Source organism: Antechinus flavipes, chromosome 4 (genome assembly GCF_016432865.1).
Source record: "Antechinus flavipes isolate AdamAnt ecotype Samford, QLD, Australia chromosome 4, AdamAnt_v2, whole genome shotgun sequence".
Lineage (NCBI taxonomy): Eukaryota > Metazoa > Chordata > Mammalia > Dasyuromorphia > Dasyuridae > Antechinus > Antechinus flavipes.
Genome location: NC_067401.1, coordinates 200,404,331 through 200,422,419, shown reverse-complemented (window position 1 = coordinate 200,422,419; position 18,089 = coordinate 200,404,331). Strand labels below are relative to the sequence as shown.

Sequence of the window (18,089 nt, the reverse complement as noted above, 5' to 3'; positions counted from 1 at the left end):
CATTTCATACAACCCTTCCTAGGTTTCTATGAAACCATCTCTTTTATAATTTATGCCATTTTTTTTCTATACCATAATTTGTTCAGCCATTTCTTAAATGATGAGTATATTCAATAGTTTTAGTTATTTTCTACAGCTAAAAAGTTGCCATAAATATTAATATTACAAACATTAATAATTTTATTATACTGGCATGGCCCAATCAAGAGCAATCATTCTTTCCAATTTTTAATAATTTATTTTTGTAAGAGAAGTTTTATAGTTTTATTAATATTTTCACTGTATCTTTTAGTAGAGAGACTTATAGATTTTTATATTGTAATAATTTTTTGCAATTATTTGAATGGAATGTCTTCTTCTGTTGGATTTTGTTGTTTATGTACAGAAATAACTTACAAATTTTCTTTGATATACTTCACTGTCTATATTCCATAAATTCTGAAATGTTCTCATTGCTATTCTCTTTAATGAAACTGTTTTTATAATTTTTCCATTGACTCATTCCTGAGGATTATGTTTCTTGGTTTCCAATTAGCTTTTAATACTTGTTTCTTCAGCCCTTTATTAAATATAATTTTTGTTGCATTATGATCTGAAAAGGATAAATTCAACATTTTTATTTTTCAATATTTTGTGATGAAGTTTTTAAGCTGAAATACATTATTAATTTTTGTAAAGTTGTCATGAAAAAAATATATATACTCCTTTCTGTTCCATTTGTTTTTTTTTTCCCCAGAAGTCTATCATTCTAACTTTGTAATAATCTTTAAAGATTCTACTCATCTCCTTAATTTATTATATGGTTAAATTTCCCTAGATGTGAGAGGGGAAAATTGAGATCCTCCTCTAGTATTATTTTATTATTAATTTCCTTCTGTAATTTATTTAACTGTCTCTTTAAAAATGTGAAGGCTACACCATTTGGTACATAGATTCTTAATATTGATACTACCTCAAAGGTGCCACTACTATGGCACCTTTTAGCAAGATGTAGTTTCTCTATTCCTTTTAATTAAGTCTATTTTTACTTTTTGTTTTGTCTGAGATTATGATTGCTATTGTCTTTTTTTTAAAACTTCACCAGAAGAATAATATATTCTGCACGAGTGTCTTCTTTCTGTGTCAGATGTGTTTCTTATAAACAACATAATGTTGGATTAAGATTTCTAATCCATTCTACTATCCACTTCTATTTCATGAGTGAGTTCATCCCATTCACATTCACAGTTATTGTGTATTCTTTTCCACCCCATGTTCTTCTATTTATCCTTTCTTTTTTATAGTATTCCTCCTCTAAAGTCTATTTTCCTTCTGGCCACTGCCTTCATCTGCCCTTCCTTTTGTTACTCCTCACCTATCTCTATTGTTACTTTAGTATGTAGATATATTTTCCTCTTGAAACAATTTAGAAATGAGGTTCATGCATTGCTTGTGCCCTCCCATTATTTCCCTCCACTATAAATGCTCTTCTTTGAAATAATTTATGTGAAATAATTTCCATATTTACTCTCTCTTTCCCCTTCTCCAAGGCATGTATTCATTCTCATTCTTTCTCATGTATTCGTTTTTTAAATATATTCCCAACATAATCAATTAACTTATACATCCTATTTCTATATAGAATCTATTTATCTGCCCTAATTCTTAGAATTGACATATCATCTTCTCATCTAGAAGGGGAATCAGTTTAGCCTTATTGAGTTGCTTAGTGTTTCTCTTTCATGTTATTTTTTTCTGCTTCTCTTGAACCTTGTATTTCAAAGTAAAATTTTCTGTGTAGTTCTGAACTTTTAATCAGGAATGCTTGCTAATCATATTAAAGTAGTTATACTTAGTTTTACTGGGCAGGTTATTAATTATTATATTTTCTCTTTAATCTTGAAGCTCTGGAATTTGGCTATACTATTATTGCAGAAGTTTTCATTTTAGGATTTCTTTCAGATGGTGCTTGGTTAATTCTTTTTTTTTTTATTTTGCTTTCTGGTTCAAGGAGTTGTCCTTGATGTCTGGCTCTTTCTTTGATTGTGGCTTTAAAGTAATCTAATAATTCTTAAAACATCTCTCCTCAATCTATTTTCCAAGTCAGTTGCTTTTTCAATGAGATATTTCAAATTGCTTTTCTTTTTTTTGACTTTGTTTTATTGTTTCTTGATGTCCCATGAAGTTATTAGTGTTGACTTAATTCTAATTTTTCTGGAATAATTTTATTTAATGAGCTTTTATACCTTTTTTTTTCATTTGAGTAATTTTTCATTTTAAGGAGTTATTTTCATTAATGAATGTCTGTGCCCCCTTTTTCCATTTAGCCAATTCTGTTTTCTAAAATCTGATTTTCTTCAGTATTTTTTCCTTTTTTTTAATAAACCAAACTGTTAACCCTTCTCAACCAGTCCTCACCTGTGTCTCTAAGAAACTATAGCATGTGCAGCACCTATACCCTGAAAATCGATCTCAGCTGATGAGTCAGCCAGGTTTAGAGTAACTTCAAATCCATCAGCGAGTTAGAGGGATGTTTGCCTCAAGCATAGGAAAATTTCCTGCAACTAAATGGACAGATGGAAAAAATTTGTTCCAAAGGTCTTGAAAGCAGTTGATCTGTTACATACTCAGAGCTTGACCAAATTGAAGGTACCAAAGTTATCCACTGCATCTGGACCATCACTAATCAGCTTGACTTCTGTCTTACCATTGGACTTCAATAACTGGAAGACAGCATGAAGTTGAATACTTTCTATTATTCTTTCTCACTTAAATCTAATTCACTTTCAGGTTAAGAGATCAACCCTGTATTTGGGAGATTTGTTACATTTGTCTGGGTCTGAAAGAGTCCCTACACATTATGATTTTGCTGCTCACTTTAATGTGTTATTATATCAACTTTTCATAAAGTACATATATAACTCATGCATATATAAAATCAATATTATTTCATTATCTACCTTTAAGTATAAGGTAGTTTTTGTTCATTTCTTTTAATCATAACTATTTTTACTGCTGGTTTGAGGTCATAATTCTGTCTTTTTAGAAAAGCTCATCTCAATTTTTATAAATTCTGCTCTAGTTTCTCATCTTTAACTCCATGTGAATCTTTTTTTTTTGTTGTTTCAACTTTTTTAAAAACATGTTTGGGGGTTAGAAAATGGAATGTTTTGTGCATTTGCACGTCGTCCTTGCACAAGAGTTCATACTAATTTTTTCTGCATCATTTCAATTTTATAATATGTGCTGCTAAAGCAAATACCCATTTTCTTTTTCATATAGTCAAGACTCCTATTGTCCAATTGCTGAAAAAAATGAGTCATAGGATTATAGGATTTAGAGATAGAAACCCAAGAGCTCATTTCATTCAATTCTCTTATATTATAGATGAAGATACTAAGGTATTGGTTAAGTGACTTATATCCAAGGTTACACAGAATACAAATACAAAATATAGATTAAAACTCAGATCTTCTGCTTTCAAATCCAGGATATTTTTCACCATACATACTAATTTCCTCTTGAATAAATTAGTTGGACAGAAATCAAAGATTTACCTTATTAATGCCCTTAATTAGGAGCTAATCAAATATTGTAGATATTCTTTCAATCAGTTCTTATCTCATGTAGCAGATAGTGTTCAGTAGTCCTAGGTAATATGTGGCTTATTCCTTCTTTTCTTCCTTGTGTGATGTTTATAGTAGTATACTATAGGCAATCAGCATAGTGAATAGCATTGGACTCAAACACTTAATTAGATGTGAGACTCTGGACAAATAATCTTTGTCTACCATATTTTCAATTGTGAAGTGAGGATAATATCACTTATCTCCCAGGGTTTGTTATGAGGATAAAAATGAAATGTAAAGCTCTGAAAGCACTATATAAATGCTAGATCACTGTTATTATTGGCCTTACTAGTAGTAATAGATAGGCCATTTGGAAATATAGCTTTCTATACCATACTAAATTATTTCTCTACTACAGTATGGCTTTCTCACCAGTTCCGGGTTTTGGGCTTTGTTAGTTCCATTTCATTTAGGATTTTCATTTTCATTCTTCATTATAGGGTTCTTTCTAGCTGCACTTATAGACTAATTGATAGAGAGAAAGTCACCAGCTTAACATTTATCCTTAGCTTCTCCCTAAAGAACTAGGCAAATGATTTCTTTACTATAGGGATCAGGTAGGGGAGTAAAACTCTTAAGCAAAGCTTCTTAAACTGTGGATTGCCACCCAATATGGGATCTCATGATTAAATCACAGAATTATGATTTATTATCAGTATATCTTCGATTTGAATACCTTATTTATATACATGTCTACATTCTCAGAATCCTCTAAAAATTTTCTAATGAAAAGGAGTTGAGAGTGGAAAAAGTTTAAAAAACCTTGCTCTAAAGGATCACAGAACCAGTGCCAGAGTCAAAGATTATATAGATTAGGGGTTTGAAATCATATGACATTATTTAAAACATGGGCCCATGTTTTAAATTCATAAAATAAACTATATAGGATTACAAAGGTAATTGATTCTTTTGAAAACTGCATTGAAATTATCAAAATATTTGTAAAAATAAGATCATCACCCCTAGCTTAAGAACTCCCATTAGTATCATGCCTTCATGTTTAAAAGGAGGAAATTGAGACTCCAAAATTAGATGCAGTCTCTTTCAGTTCTAAATCCTGTCCTTCTAAGACTTGCCTAAGGTCATATGGTTATTAAAAAACAGAGCTCAGATTCAAGCTTATCTTCTCTCCAAAGTAACTTTTAGGCTAAAATAAATGTGCTCTCACCAGACTACTGTCTACTCAGACTCTATTGTTTTCAGGCCATCGATGAGCTTTCCTGGGATGGGTACCTGCCAGGATCCATAAGAGAAATGCCTTGGGCTAGGAGTTTGGAATCAAAACAATCGTTCATTCCACTTGCAAGTAAAACAGTAAATCAACAAGCATTATTAATTAAGAGCTTACTACTTGCAAGCAATGTGCTTAGTGCTAGGGATACAAAAAAAGCAAAAACTACTTCTAACTTCAAGACAATATGCAAACAATTATGTACAAACAGGATAAATAGTAGATGATCGCAGAATGGAAGGCACTAGCGTTAAAAGAAGATCTCGAAAAGCTTCTTGCAAAAGATGGGATTTTAACTGACACTTGAAAGCAGCCAGGGAAGTCAGGAGGCAGTAGAATTATTGCATACGTGGAGAAGAGTAAAGTGTGATACCAATGGAAAAGTAGGAAAGGACCAAGTTGTCAAGAGACTTAAAATCAAATAGAGGATTTGTTATTTAATCGTGGAAGAAACAGAAAGTTACTGGAGTTTTCAAGCAAACAAGATCAGATCTGAAGTGCACTTTAAAAAGATCAGTTTGACAGCTGAGTGGAGGGTGGACTGGCGTGGGGAAGGAAGAGGCATTTTAATCAGAAAGCTTTTGAAATAGTCTGGGTGTGAGAAGATGAGGGACTGGACCAATGTCAGAGAATAGGCAGTGTCAGAACAGAGAACTGGAAGAGACCTGTCCAAACCTCATGGGGATTATCTCATACTGTGGGGGAAATTTAAGTGACTTGCTGGACTTATGCGTTGGGGTGGAGAATAGGGCGTCAGCACCCGTTGCTATGTGAATAGCAGCTGGATTTAGGAGTTCTTGGGCGTGGGCGATGAGGCCAGCAGGTCCAAGTCTAAAGTCTTGATCCAGGATCCTCTGAACACATCAGAGCTCTGGTGTCCTAGCAACCACTGAAGGCCCAAGTCTCACCGAATCTTTCCCTTCCGCGAGCCCCTTCGTTCTCTGTCCGCCACATTCAGCCAATTAGGGAGAGGAGGCGGGGGAGGAAAGTGGGGGTAGGTGGGTTGGCTGGCAGCCGCAGGGCATGCTGGGTAGTGTCCATAGTTCCTGTTGCTAAGGCTGCAGGCGTGGAGGAAAGAGGCAACGCGGTGCTGGGAGTGTTGTACCAGGGCGTTAAGGGGAAGATGGTTAAGCAAACGATCCAGATCTTCGCGAGGGTGAAGCCCACCAGCCGGAAACAACCTCAAGGGGTACGCGGCTGGGGAGAGGGCGTGGAGAGGGTGAATTGTCCTCCGCCGTGCCAGCTTTCCTGGGGTCATTGCGGAGGAAGAAGGGACCAGGACTGGGTGTCAGGGAGCCCCATGAGCCCCGTTCCAGTGCTGCACCCCACAGTCACACTCATAAGGCATAAGTCCGCTACATGTAGAGGCACAAAAGAGTAATGTCAGAGCTGGAAGGGACGTTAGGGATAATTTGGTCCAATCCCCTCGTATAATTAATAATAGTAATAGTAATAGTAATAATAATAATAATAATAATAATAATAATCCAGTGAAAAGAATTATTAATTTGGAATCAGAGAGCCTCCGTTCAGATCCTGGCCTTGCCCACCTATTGCCCGTAGGACCCTGGACAGGACAGTTAATTTCCCTGAGTTTTCATTTTCTGGTCTGTAAAATGCACTTGTTGCATGTGTGAACATGAACAGGTAAGTCACTTTGGGGTCTTAGAGGGTTCTCTTCTTGCTCTATGACCTCAGGATCTTGCCTTCTGGACACTAATTAGACACACTAACTTTAGAGGCAAAGAACAAGATTCCAGACCTTCTGACACTCAGCCAACTCTTATCTATACCTGTGGCACACAAAGATAAAAACAAAAGTGAGTGTGGGAAGTGCAGTAGTGTGTGTCAGAGGCAAAATTCAAACCCAGTTCTTAAGACTTTGTATTGTAAGCCCTGTAGCCTTTAAGCATATATTAAATGCTTATTACATGCTTGTGCTAAACACTAGAAATACAAATACAAAAATGAAAGAGTTCTCAATCTTGGAGAGGTTACATTATATCCGGGAAGACCTGGACTTATGTGAGTATGTGTAAAAGATACAGAAATTAGTTAAAGAGTAGATACATACAAAATGTTTCATATATAGTAGGCACTCGGCTAATGCTTGCTGACTGAATAAAGACATTGCCATATGTTTGCATGCACACACATACACATACACACATACACATTTATGTAGAGAATGTCATTTTTATTTCCTTCAATACTCAACTTATATACCACCTTCTATTATAGTCTCTTTGTTGATTCCCTGAACTAGTAATGCCTTCTCTTGTATATATCTTGTATATGTACACTATAATGTGAGCCCCTTGGGACAAGGAATTTTCCCCATTTTTTTCTAGTTGTTCCAATTGCACAAAGGGACAGAAACATTTATCCCAAATATAGGACCATTTTTTGGGTATTGAGAATGAATAGATGGATTCTATAACTCTGTTAATGCTCAAATAATGACATGAAACTGGCTAATTCCAGGAAAATTAAAGAGTAGATAGAACATGGAGGTAACTAAATAGGTTTGAAGTTATAAGGGATCTTAGATGTTATTTAGTTCAGTTCCCTCAGTTTTTGAGGAAATAGAAGTGGAGAGACTTGTTCCTTAGGCACACAGCAAATGAATACCTCAGTTAGGATTTGAATTAACTCTCTGACTCCTGCACCATTCTACCTTGCTACAGTTTCCTTGTATCCATACTTCCAAGTGGTTTAAAAAAAGTCATGGTGATTTCTGGCTTCATGAAGATCATGCCAGTACAACTCTAAGTTCAGGCAAATTTTTCCAAGTAGAAAGTCTTTGAGTATCTCTGAAACAGACCATCTGCTGTTTGTGAACCAACTTACTTAAGTACAGAGAAGCTCAGCATTGATGTTGGCTAGCACATGGAGATGGATGCCATTTGGTCATAGAAACACATATATGCTTTTCATTAGGCATTTTATTAGTAAACTTATATATATTAAAATTTAAAATTTCATATATTTTCTTTATTTTACTTTAGATTCTCATTGAAAAATCAATATGATTGGAAATTCCAATGTTTTTGTGTATTTAGATACTGTGGCTAATAAGAGAGTTCCTCCTCAGAGATCCCAAATTTTATGACTAGATCCTCTTGCCAACAAAAGGGCAGCTCTTGGAATAGGGATTCAGAAGTGGAAATTAGTTGGAGTTATGACATCTTCTTTCCTGCCAGCCTTCTAATTCCATCAAACTTGACTGATAGTTTTTTCATTCCTTGTAAAAGATTAACAGTTGAAAACTTTCTTTGCTTTTATTTTTAAGAATTTTAACTCCCCATTGTTTCTGTTGCATTCTCCTTAATATTCTGTAATTTCATGAATTTCTGACTTCTTTCATTCACCTGCCTCAGTCATTGAAGTACTCTATTAATTTTTTTCTAAATGTTTCCTAAGAAAACATAGCCAGACAATTTTGAACCTTGTGCCAATTCTCTCTGCAAATAATTTTTATCTTACAGGGTGACTTTTCTCTATGAAAGCTAAACATTTTTAATGAAAAATTTCAATAAAAAATTGTTTTGAAAAATCAACTGGACTACCTGAGGATTTAGCTAGACTTTACTCATGCATATTCTAGATATGCCTTTTTTTGCCCTTAATACAGAATTCAAAATTGAAGTTTTCAAAAGACTCTTAAGCCATTGCTTTCAGTAAGTCTTACTGAAGTCTGGAAGAAGGGAAACTTTTTTGCTATATAGCTTCTATTCTTGATTTTCTTGGCCATGGAAAGGAACATTGGGGTAAATAATTAAAAATACCAACCTAACATCTTGACATAGAATATTGAGACTTGGAAGAGTCCTAAAAGATTGTATTGTCTATTCCTTTCATTTTTTCAGAAGCAGAAACAAATTCATAGTAGAGAAGTACTTTGACAAATAGTATATTATAACAGAATGGGAGCAAGAGCTCTAAATGTGATTGAGGAGACACAAATTAAACCTAACTTACTTGCCTAATTTTTCTTAAGGAATACTTAAGGATGTATCTTAGAAACCATGGATTCTGTAGTTCTGGACATTATTTTATTAGAACAAAGTATATTTTGAATTAATGACATTTCATCTACAGGGTGGCAAGATTCTCCCAAAAAGAGAGATGTTTAAATTTGTACTTTGGATTTCATTGTAAAGGTTTTGATGAATCACTAATTCTAATTCTCTGATTGTTGGAGTGAATATTTGGGTAAATAATTTCATTAGTCTGTTTCAGTTTAGCTGTAAAATAAAAAAAATTATCTTCCATAATTTTGAAAAGATGTATTATAATGTTTAATGAATTATTGTCAATAAATCCCTTTTGATTCAAAATAAATGTGCTTTATATATTAGACATTTTTTCTCCACTTCATATCTATGAAGTAGAAACCATTATAGATATAAAAAAGGCAAGAACTTCCTACCATTTTCTTTTTTCTACTTTATAATAAATCCGAATTTTTTCTTGATGACTAGAGTCTGATAAAAATCTATGACACATAAAAAAATTTTCAAATTTGTTTTTAGATGATAAAGTTGTGTGTGTATCTTGTGGTTTTTTTTTTTTTTTTTTTGTAGAGAGGGCAGTGCTAATTGTGTGAGTTATAGAATCATTTAAAGCTAAGAAAGATATTAGAGCTAATATTGTACATTTTGGAGAGGGTACAAATGAGGAAAGTGAGGCTTAAAGAGCCTAAATAACTTGCTCAAGGTCATAGAAGTTCATGGAGTCATGGTCTAGAGGTGAAAAAGATCTCAAAAGACTTCTGATCCAACCCTGTTATTTTATGGATGAGAGGTGAGGTGACTTGTCCCAAATCACACATAATAAATGTCCAGTGTCTTGAACCTGTATCTTCTAGCTCTAAGTATAGTGTTGTGGTTATTGTTTACTTAACTGTGAGGAAATGATTTCTTGAAAAAATAAGGATAGAATTGATAATTATTCTTCATCAGAAGAAATGTGGTTTATTACAAGGACACTGTTGATCACTCATCTGCATTTTCTCTCGTCTCTGGATTTTCACAATGCTGCTTTCTTCTCATTTTCCTTCTATCATTTTGATGACTCCTTTTCACTTTCTTTTATTAGATCTTCAGGTATGTTATTTCTACTGACCAGGGCTGTCCCTCAAGGGCTTGTTTTGGGCTCTTTCTTATTCTCTTGTTGGGAAATCTCATGAACTCAATAAACCCAATAATGTGTTTCTGTGCACATGATTACTAGATCTATTTATTCAGCCCCATTCTCTCTCTTGAATTCTTGTTCATCATTAACTTCATTTTGGACATGTTGAATTGGATTTCCTATATTTACCTCAAACTCAACATGTTCAAAACAGCACCTGTATCTTTCTACCGCCCTTGTTTTAACTATTTACTTACCTATTACTGTTGAGAATTACCATTCTCCCAGTTACTCAGCCTCACCACCTTGTATGAAATCTTGTTAATCCTTGTTAAAGCACTAAAATTGATGACTAGAGTCTGATAAAAATCTATGACATATTACCTGCCTATCCTCTGGGGGAAATGTATTTTTTTTATTTCAAATTTATTTTTAGGTGATAAAGTTATGTGTGTGTGTGTGTTTGTGTGTGTGTGTGTGTGTGTTCACACATTCAATCTGTTGCCAAGTCATGTTGTTTCTGCCTTTTTAACATTTCTCATATATGTATCCCCTTTCACTCACACAGACCTCCATAGGACAGACTTTCATCCCTTCATGCCTAAAGTATTAGACTTCTGCTTGGCCCCTGTTTCTTTGTCAGAACTTCCTCTACTCAGCTGCCAAAGTGATTTTCCTAAAGTGTAGATGACTACTTTCCTCCCTTTCCCTTTCTCCATTCAATAACCTCTGTTATAACTTTCTATTTCCTCTAGATTCCAATTTAAAAAATCCTTGGGCTGGTATAACCATTCACAAACTGGCTCCTACCTACTTTTTCAGGCTTCTTCTCCCTGGCTCCCTTCCCCTTTCTCTACAATCCAGTGGCATTTATCCTCACATATATGACCACACATAGGTTTATTTTATTGACTCTTCCTGATATCTGAACTGTACTTCCACCTCATTTCTCTCTCATTTCTTCCCAGGACTTCTCTTCATGACTCAGCTTTGATTCCACCTTCTGCAGAAGGCTCTTTCCTGAACCTCTTTCCATCCTTCCCATGCTAGAGTTTTCCCTTGGATGTTGACTTTATTACCCTCCACCTACTTTGTTTATATTGTAGGTACACAGTTGTTTGCATATTCTCTCCCCCATTAGAATGTGAACTTCTTGAGAGAAAAAAAAAAAAAACCACATGTTTTTACTTCTCTCCTATTCCCTTATGCTTTGTACATAGTACGCATTTATTAAATGTTTATTGATTAACTTTGATTTAAGTTTTTACTTAAGACCTTTCCTGGGTCATTTGCTTTTTAATAAGGGATAGTAAACAAAAAACAAGTAAAAAAAAAACATGCAGCAATTTAATATTAAGTGGAATGAAATTATAATAATATATTTCACAAGTATCAATATTGATATTTTGGGACACAGAGAACGATTGTATTTCTTCTCAAACCTCTTGCCTATTTCCTTGCTATTTCTCATCTCTGTTTTCTTTCAAATTTCATCTTTTGTCTACTAAAGTCAGCTTATCTATCTACCTGGCCTGGACTTTGTACTGTTCAGGGTTTATGCCTGCAGGACTCTGTATATTCACAATAGTCACATTTGTAATTATAGTGGAGAGGACAGAGTATTAGATTTGCAATTAAGAAAATTTGAATTCAAATTCAGCCTCAGATACTTAGCTGTGTGATCTTAAACAAGTTGTTTAACATTTCTTAGCCTCTATTTTCTTTACTGTAAAATGGGAATAATAAAATTCATTTTACTGGGTTTCTGTGAGTATTGTTGAAAGTTATGTTGACTCATCATCCCATTGTGCCCAGCCCTGCTTTTCAACTAATATTGGATGAGTTTTTGGTGGGAGAAAAGACACCATGACTATAGCTTGTGCCACATTCTTACTTTCTTGGAGAGGAACCGAGATGGAGTGAGTCACCTTGTTTTGCTGAGGTGAAGCTATCTGAATTGTTTTAAGGTTACCTTTAAAGTGATCAGTCCAGTATTGCCATCTTGAGATAATTAGAGTAAAATCTTTTTAATTCTCTTTGTTCTAAGTTTTGCAGTCTATCAGGTTGAAAGCCCAAATTAATAATTTTCCTTTAAATGGTAACAAGTTACCATTGTGAGCATATCACCATCATTATTATGACTTGTTGGAGATTATAGAACACTTATTGGAGTTTATATATTTGTCAGAGGAATGAGAATTGTAACAATCATACTCTTTTTGGTTCTGGTCTTTGAAAAAAAAATCATCCTATTAAAATGCCTCCTTAATGTTATGGCTAAATACTATAAGCTGTCTTTATATAATTTGTTATGTTTTCTTAAAATTATGTTCATGTTTGCAGATTTATTCTATAGATGAAGATGAAAAATCAGTAGCTGCATTGGAAATTATCTTACCACGTGATTTAGCAGAAGGATTTGTGAATAATAAAAGAGAAAGCTACAAATTTAAGTAAGTTCAAATTTTTCCTTTTCATGTTTAAAATTTTTTTCTAGTCTTTGATTTTATTCAGTTCTTTTCAATTATATGATATGCTAGTCTCTACTGTTCAGTGCTATGTTTTGAACTTCTATTTATTGATTTTCAATATTGATCTCATAAAAGTTATGATACTACATGTAAAATGAGCACTCAAACTTTATAATTAGAATGCTGCTACTACTTATGAAATTACCCTAATTCGGAGGCAATTAGGTGGTACAGTGAATAGAATACTATCTTTATCAGTCAGGTGAACCTGAGTTCAAACCCAGACACTTGATATTCACCAGCTGTGTGACCATGGGCAAGTCACTGGACCCTGATTGCCTCACCTCCCCCCCTAAAAAAAAAATTAAATGGTAGCTAATTCTTTGATATACTCTCAAGTACACGAGAAAAAAGTAGACTGAGAGACTAGGATTATCTTTGGACTTTTTTTATCTATTCTCTTCCTACTTGTTTTTTTCAGAATAAGTAATTAGTTTCCATTCTCTCAATAGGTTCTTGATTTACTTTCTGAATTTTTATGTGGAAATGTGATAGGGACATTAACTAGGTATTCAATTCAATCTTTAACTAGGGATTAGAATATTTTTCTGATTCAATATATAATGTAAAGTCTTTGTAACTCATAGGCAGTAGCAAGTATCGTTTCCAATATTCAATTCAATACATTTCAAGCATTTATAAACTGCCTGTTCTGTACTAGGCACTGGGTATGGTAATGGCAAAATAAGAGTTTATGACTTTTAGATGTTTACTTTCTACTGGAAAAATATGACCGTTAAACAATTAATTAAAATATATCAAAAATAATTTATAATCTTAAATGAGAGTAACACATAATAAATGTCCAGTAAAGGTTTCTGCCTTTGATTTAATCTTATGTCTTAATCCAGAATAGTAGTTTGGATACCTTATGGTCTCTCTATTGATAATATTTTATAAGATATTCCATTAAAACATGAACTTCTAATATTTTTTGGAATTCTACAATTATATAACACCTAATACATTTTAACTAATCACCTCTAGAGCAGACTTCTAAGACTTTATTGTGGATAAAACTCTTCTATATTCCTCTTAGATTTTCTGCTTTAACTGAAAATATGCCCAATTTAGACTTGGCAGTTGATAGCAAAAAGCAGTAGAGACCCAACATTCCTAAGTAACCCTAAAAGCTGCTTAGGAAATTGTTATAGTATTCTAATAGGATCATGTTAGTAGAAGCTTTCTAGGAAATAAAAATCTGGTATGCCTAAGATTTATTCCTTATCATGTCTGCAGCAAAAGCTTAAGTTTCTGTGCAAATCACTGATATAATGGAATTTCCCAATAAGCTTTTTTTTTTCCTGTACTTTCTCTTTCTGACTGAAACTCTCAGGATTTTCTTTTCTAAGTTTGCCTGATAGTGCTCTGACTTGGGAGTCAAGAAACAAGGTCATCCTTTTCAAAGGACTAGCTGTTGATTTAAAAAAATTACTGAAAAATTGTTTGATGTTATGATATGATAACTAATTGCTGAAAATGAATTAAATTTATCTTTTTAACCTAAATTTAATAATCACTCATTTTATAATTGCTTTCTTACAGGTAAAAAATCAGTCAGTCTGTTCTGTTTATATCTTGCTTTTAGATTTTTTTTTCATTATTATCTACAGTTGAATTTGATGTCAATTGCAGAACTGTTTCTCTTGAAAGCAGGGTTTTTTTTTTTTCCTCCAAAGCTACTACTTTGTTCATAGTGATTTATTGTGCAAATCTTGTCAAAGCAATATTGTTTACCAAGTATTTGTATAGCATAGTGTGTGGTTATAGGGCCAACATTGTATTATGTTAGGTAAGCTTGGAAGCTTGATGATAATAAATGTGAGGTAATTGCAAAAGAGAAAAAAAAGATTTATTAATTAAACACTGTTTTTGAGGCATATTTCATCATTATTACTTTATAATTTGCAGATTTCAGAGAATTTTTGATCAGGAGTCAAAACAAGACACCATTTTTGAAATAATTGCCAAACCTGTTGCTGAAAGGTAGGATTCCCAATGAATGGTTGGATTAGTGGGATATTTCTGTTTCCTGTTGTTTCTTTAGTTCACAGATAATTGGGGAAATGTGTTGAAATACCTCACTTATATAAACAAAAACATTTACAATATAAATATGAGGTGACCAAATAATGACCTTCAAATTGATAGTCATTAACTTGAACATTAATTCTCTTACCTTTTGACATCAAGGCCTATTTTCATTCTTAAACATCATTTAGGACCTCAAGGAGCTTTTGATTTAGGGGATTATTTCTATCTTCATAAGGTAAAATGTTTTAGTAGTATTCAGAAAATAATTTTGACCTTACAGAGCCACTGAAAAATATTTGGCAGTTCCTATGGATAACCATACAGAGAATTGTTGTTCTAAAATATGATGACCAGCATGTTGCCAGCTTGATAAAAAAAAAAAAAAATTACCAATTTTTCTAATATTGCATAGTAGTGGTCAAAAATAGTTTTGTTAAATATTTTAAATATTTGGCAAAACTTCAGCTATAAATCCTGGACAAAACCCAAGACTCTTTGACATCTTCCATACCCTGTACTAGATTGTACTGAGCTTATTGCCTTTGTTTCCTTTGACTCTCTAATTCCATGTTAAAAATTGTAAATTAAAAAAAAATTGTAAATAAACACAATCTTAACTATTACTATAATTAATCAGACTTTCTTGGCAACTATATTCATTTAAGTGAATTAGATGCCCAAAATGTCATAATGTTTTTGTTCCTCTTTCTGTCTCCATCAGTTTTCTTTGTTTGCTCCCAATTATTTTTTCTTTTTATGTGGTCTCAGTCTGTAGTCTGTCCTAGTTCTGTTCCTTTTGCTTTGCATTATTTCAAAAAGTTGTTTCCAGATTTCTTTATGTGCCTCATATTTGTCCATCCTAATTACATTATAGTATTCCATTACATCAGCATATCACAGTGTATTTAACCATTCCCCTCTTTTTGGATATTTAGTTTGCCTCTACTTTTCCAGATTTAGAAATTGCCCTACTTGAGCTGCAATCCAAGCTTCTTTCTTCCTTGCATCTTTCCCCAGAGTCTTTTCAAATTTGTATTCTCAGTAGTGAACATCCATGAAGTTTTACAATAGATCTTTAAATTTTTTGAAGTTGTTTACTGGACAGTAAAGTATGAACTAGATAGATACATTTCTGAAGTTGAACCATGACCTTAATATTGACATAAAAGTGAGTTATAAAACAAGCAATATTTCCTGGGGATTTCGGGTAGCAATGACTATACCTATAAATGTATGTGTCAGGTTGTGGTCTTTGATAGAGCTGTTTTGATCTGCAGTTAAGTGTGGCAAAAGCCACCATTCTTAAAACAAGCTTAAAATGTTTAGGTAAATACAGCAGGAGATTTTGTTTAATGAACAAGTAAATTATCACTAATGGATTTAACTTTCTGCTTCACTTAAAAGTTCCATTACTTGAAGCAAAATTTACATGACAGCTATTTAATGGTTTTCAGCTGTGATGCTTAGAGCATCTTTTCAGGTCAAGGAAAACTCTCATTATGGTTATTTATGATGGAATATATCCTTCCCAAATTCTCCTAACTAAAAGTAATCTTTCTTCTGTCTTTCAGAGAATTTTGTTTATATCTCTCCTATATGTTTATATTTAGTCTAATTTTAAGACTTAAGAAATAAAAACAATCTCACACTTCATCAATGTAATTGATGTGAATCCCATCCTGCTCCTTTGTCAATTCTGATAAGGTCAGTTTCCCAGATTGTCCTGTTTGCATAGAATGATGTGAGGCTGAAATTCTTAATCAAATAATCCTCTCTGAGACTGACTAGTCAGCATCTTTAAAGATGGTCAAAACAACCTTTGAGACAAACTTAATGGGAACTTAGTTTGCCCAATCTATCTTTGAGACAAGTCTCAACATCTCGGTACACATTGTTGTTACTACCTACTTCTCCTTTAAACATCTGTCCTCTTTCCAAAAGAAAATTGCTCTTTAATTTAGGATTCTGTGTTGTATTTAGAGTTATTCATTATTCTTGAGTACACACTAGAGTCAAAAATGGCAAACTTAAGTTGTTTAAATTGAATTTCATGGTTAGAACAGAGATGTTGACTGAACTCTAGTTTACCCTGGCATGAAATGTAAAACCTATAATATTTAAATATATTATGTTTCATCTGTACATAATCATTAATGGTCTATTGTCAAGATAGAAACTGGTAAATTATGAAATTGATGTGAAGACAAAAATAATTAGTGAATCTGCTAATAGTCAGATATAACTTCTGTAGTTAAGAAGGACATTTAAAATATAAAATGGATGCATGGTGGAAAATAATTGAAATTGCTATTTTATTACATAAGATATGTATTTCATTTTTCATCTCATGAAATTATTACCTTTGATAACTTGGTAACCTTATTACTCATGTAAAATACTCATATACAGATAATTATGACTACAGTGACAATAAGGCAGTAGAAGAAAATGATTTTAAACTTTTTTTTTTTTTTTTTTGCTGAGGCAATTGGGGTTAAGTGACTTTAACACAGCTAGGAAATATTAAGTGTCTGAGGCCAGATCAGGTCCTGCTGACTTCAGGGCTCATGCTCTATCCACTACACCAATTAACTTCCTCAAGAAACAGATTTTGAAAAATAAAAAAAAGTGAATGTAGGAGAAATCAAATCTCTGCCAATATAGTTATCAAAAAATTCTGAATGGACTGTATTGCAGAGGTCCTACCTTGCATTAATCTGCTAATAGAATTAAATATGTTTTCACTTAAGAGTATTTGTAAATTTCACTAAGGTGTTGCTTATTTAGTCAATTGGGTTAGGTATACATTTCCCATTTACAATTAAAACATTCTTATCTTTTATCTGTTTTTCTTCATAGACTCATTTGTATAATTGCTAACTTGTTCTTACAAGAAAGGCACACTTTTTTCTGACAAGTTTTGCTGCTTACTACTTTAAAAATATGAACACACTTACTTTTACTAGGGTATAAAATAGTCTACATGAGTCATGTAGAAGATTTTTTTTTCCCGAAACAAGCTTTTTCCCCTCAAGGAAAATCACTTAAAAATTCAAATTTGACTAATACACTAAAAAGATTTTTTAAATATAAAACTTGATTAATTCTCTTAGAAAAAAAGTAATTTGGAGAATAAAACTTTTAGAAACTATCAAAATAAAATCCACAGAAGAAATGTTTTATTTTGCTAAAAACAAATGCCAGAGTGAACGAGATGAATTTAGATTATTGGAATATTGGTCGATTAACCTTGTATTTCACAACTTCTAGACTTTTAGCATACTCATGTATTTGTTGAGATACACTATTGGGGCCTTCCCACCTGATTACCCACCTAGCCATTTATTTGTATTCTCTACACACAATTACATTTTCTCTACACATTACTCATCCTTCCTCCTTTCTTCAACCTGATTACTACCAAATCTGTCCCCAACTATAGATAAAAATTGTCAAAGACAATGAGGAAAAACCAGAACATCAGATTACAGTGGAATTCCTTAGTTATGTGCCATTTCCCAGGTATACCGATTGAGGAAAAATAATTGA

At 33.1% G+C, this 18,089-nt stretch overlaps 1 protein-coding gene and 1 non-coding gene across 8 annotated transcripts in view; one reads left to right on the top strand and one right to left on the bottom strand.

The window, feature by feature from the left end:
• Positions 1-3,133: 3,133 nt before the first annotated feature.
• On the bottom strand, positions 3,134-3,237 carry LOC127563582 (U6 spliceosomal RNA). The gene has a single exon (XR_007954029.1). It is a non-coding gene; the product is annotated as a U6 spliceosomal RNA (small nuclear RNA).
• A 2,675-nt stretch (positions 3,238-5,912) lies between these two features.
• The window catches only part of KIF6 (kinesin family member 6), a 463,312-nt gene continuing 451,135 nt past the window's right edge, over positions 5,913-18,089 (top strand). For all 7 annotated transcript variants that reach the window (XM_051996888.1, XM_051996884.1, XM_051996886.1 and 4 more), the window contains exons 1-3: positions 5,913-6,028; positions 12,319-12,428; positions 14,418-14,492. In XM_051996888.1, coding sequence (XP_051852848.1) covers positions 5,963-6,028; positions 12,319-12,428; positions 14,418-14,492 — 251 coding nt within the window. In that variant the 5' untranslated portion in view covers positions 5,913-5,962. The remainder of the gene's footprint in view (positions 6,029-12,318; positions 12,429-14,417; positions 14,493-18,089) is intronic.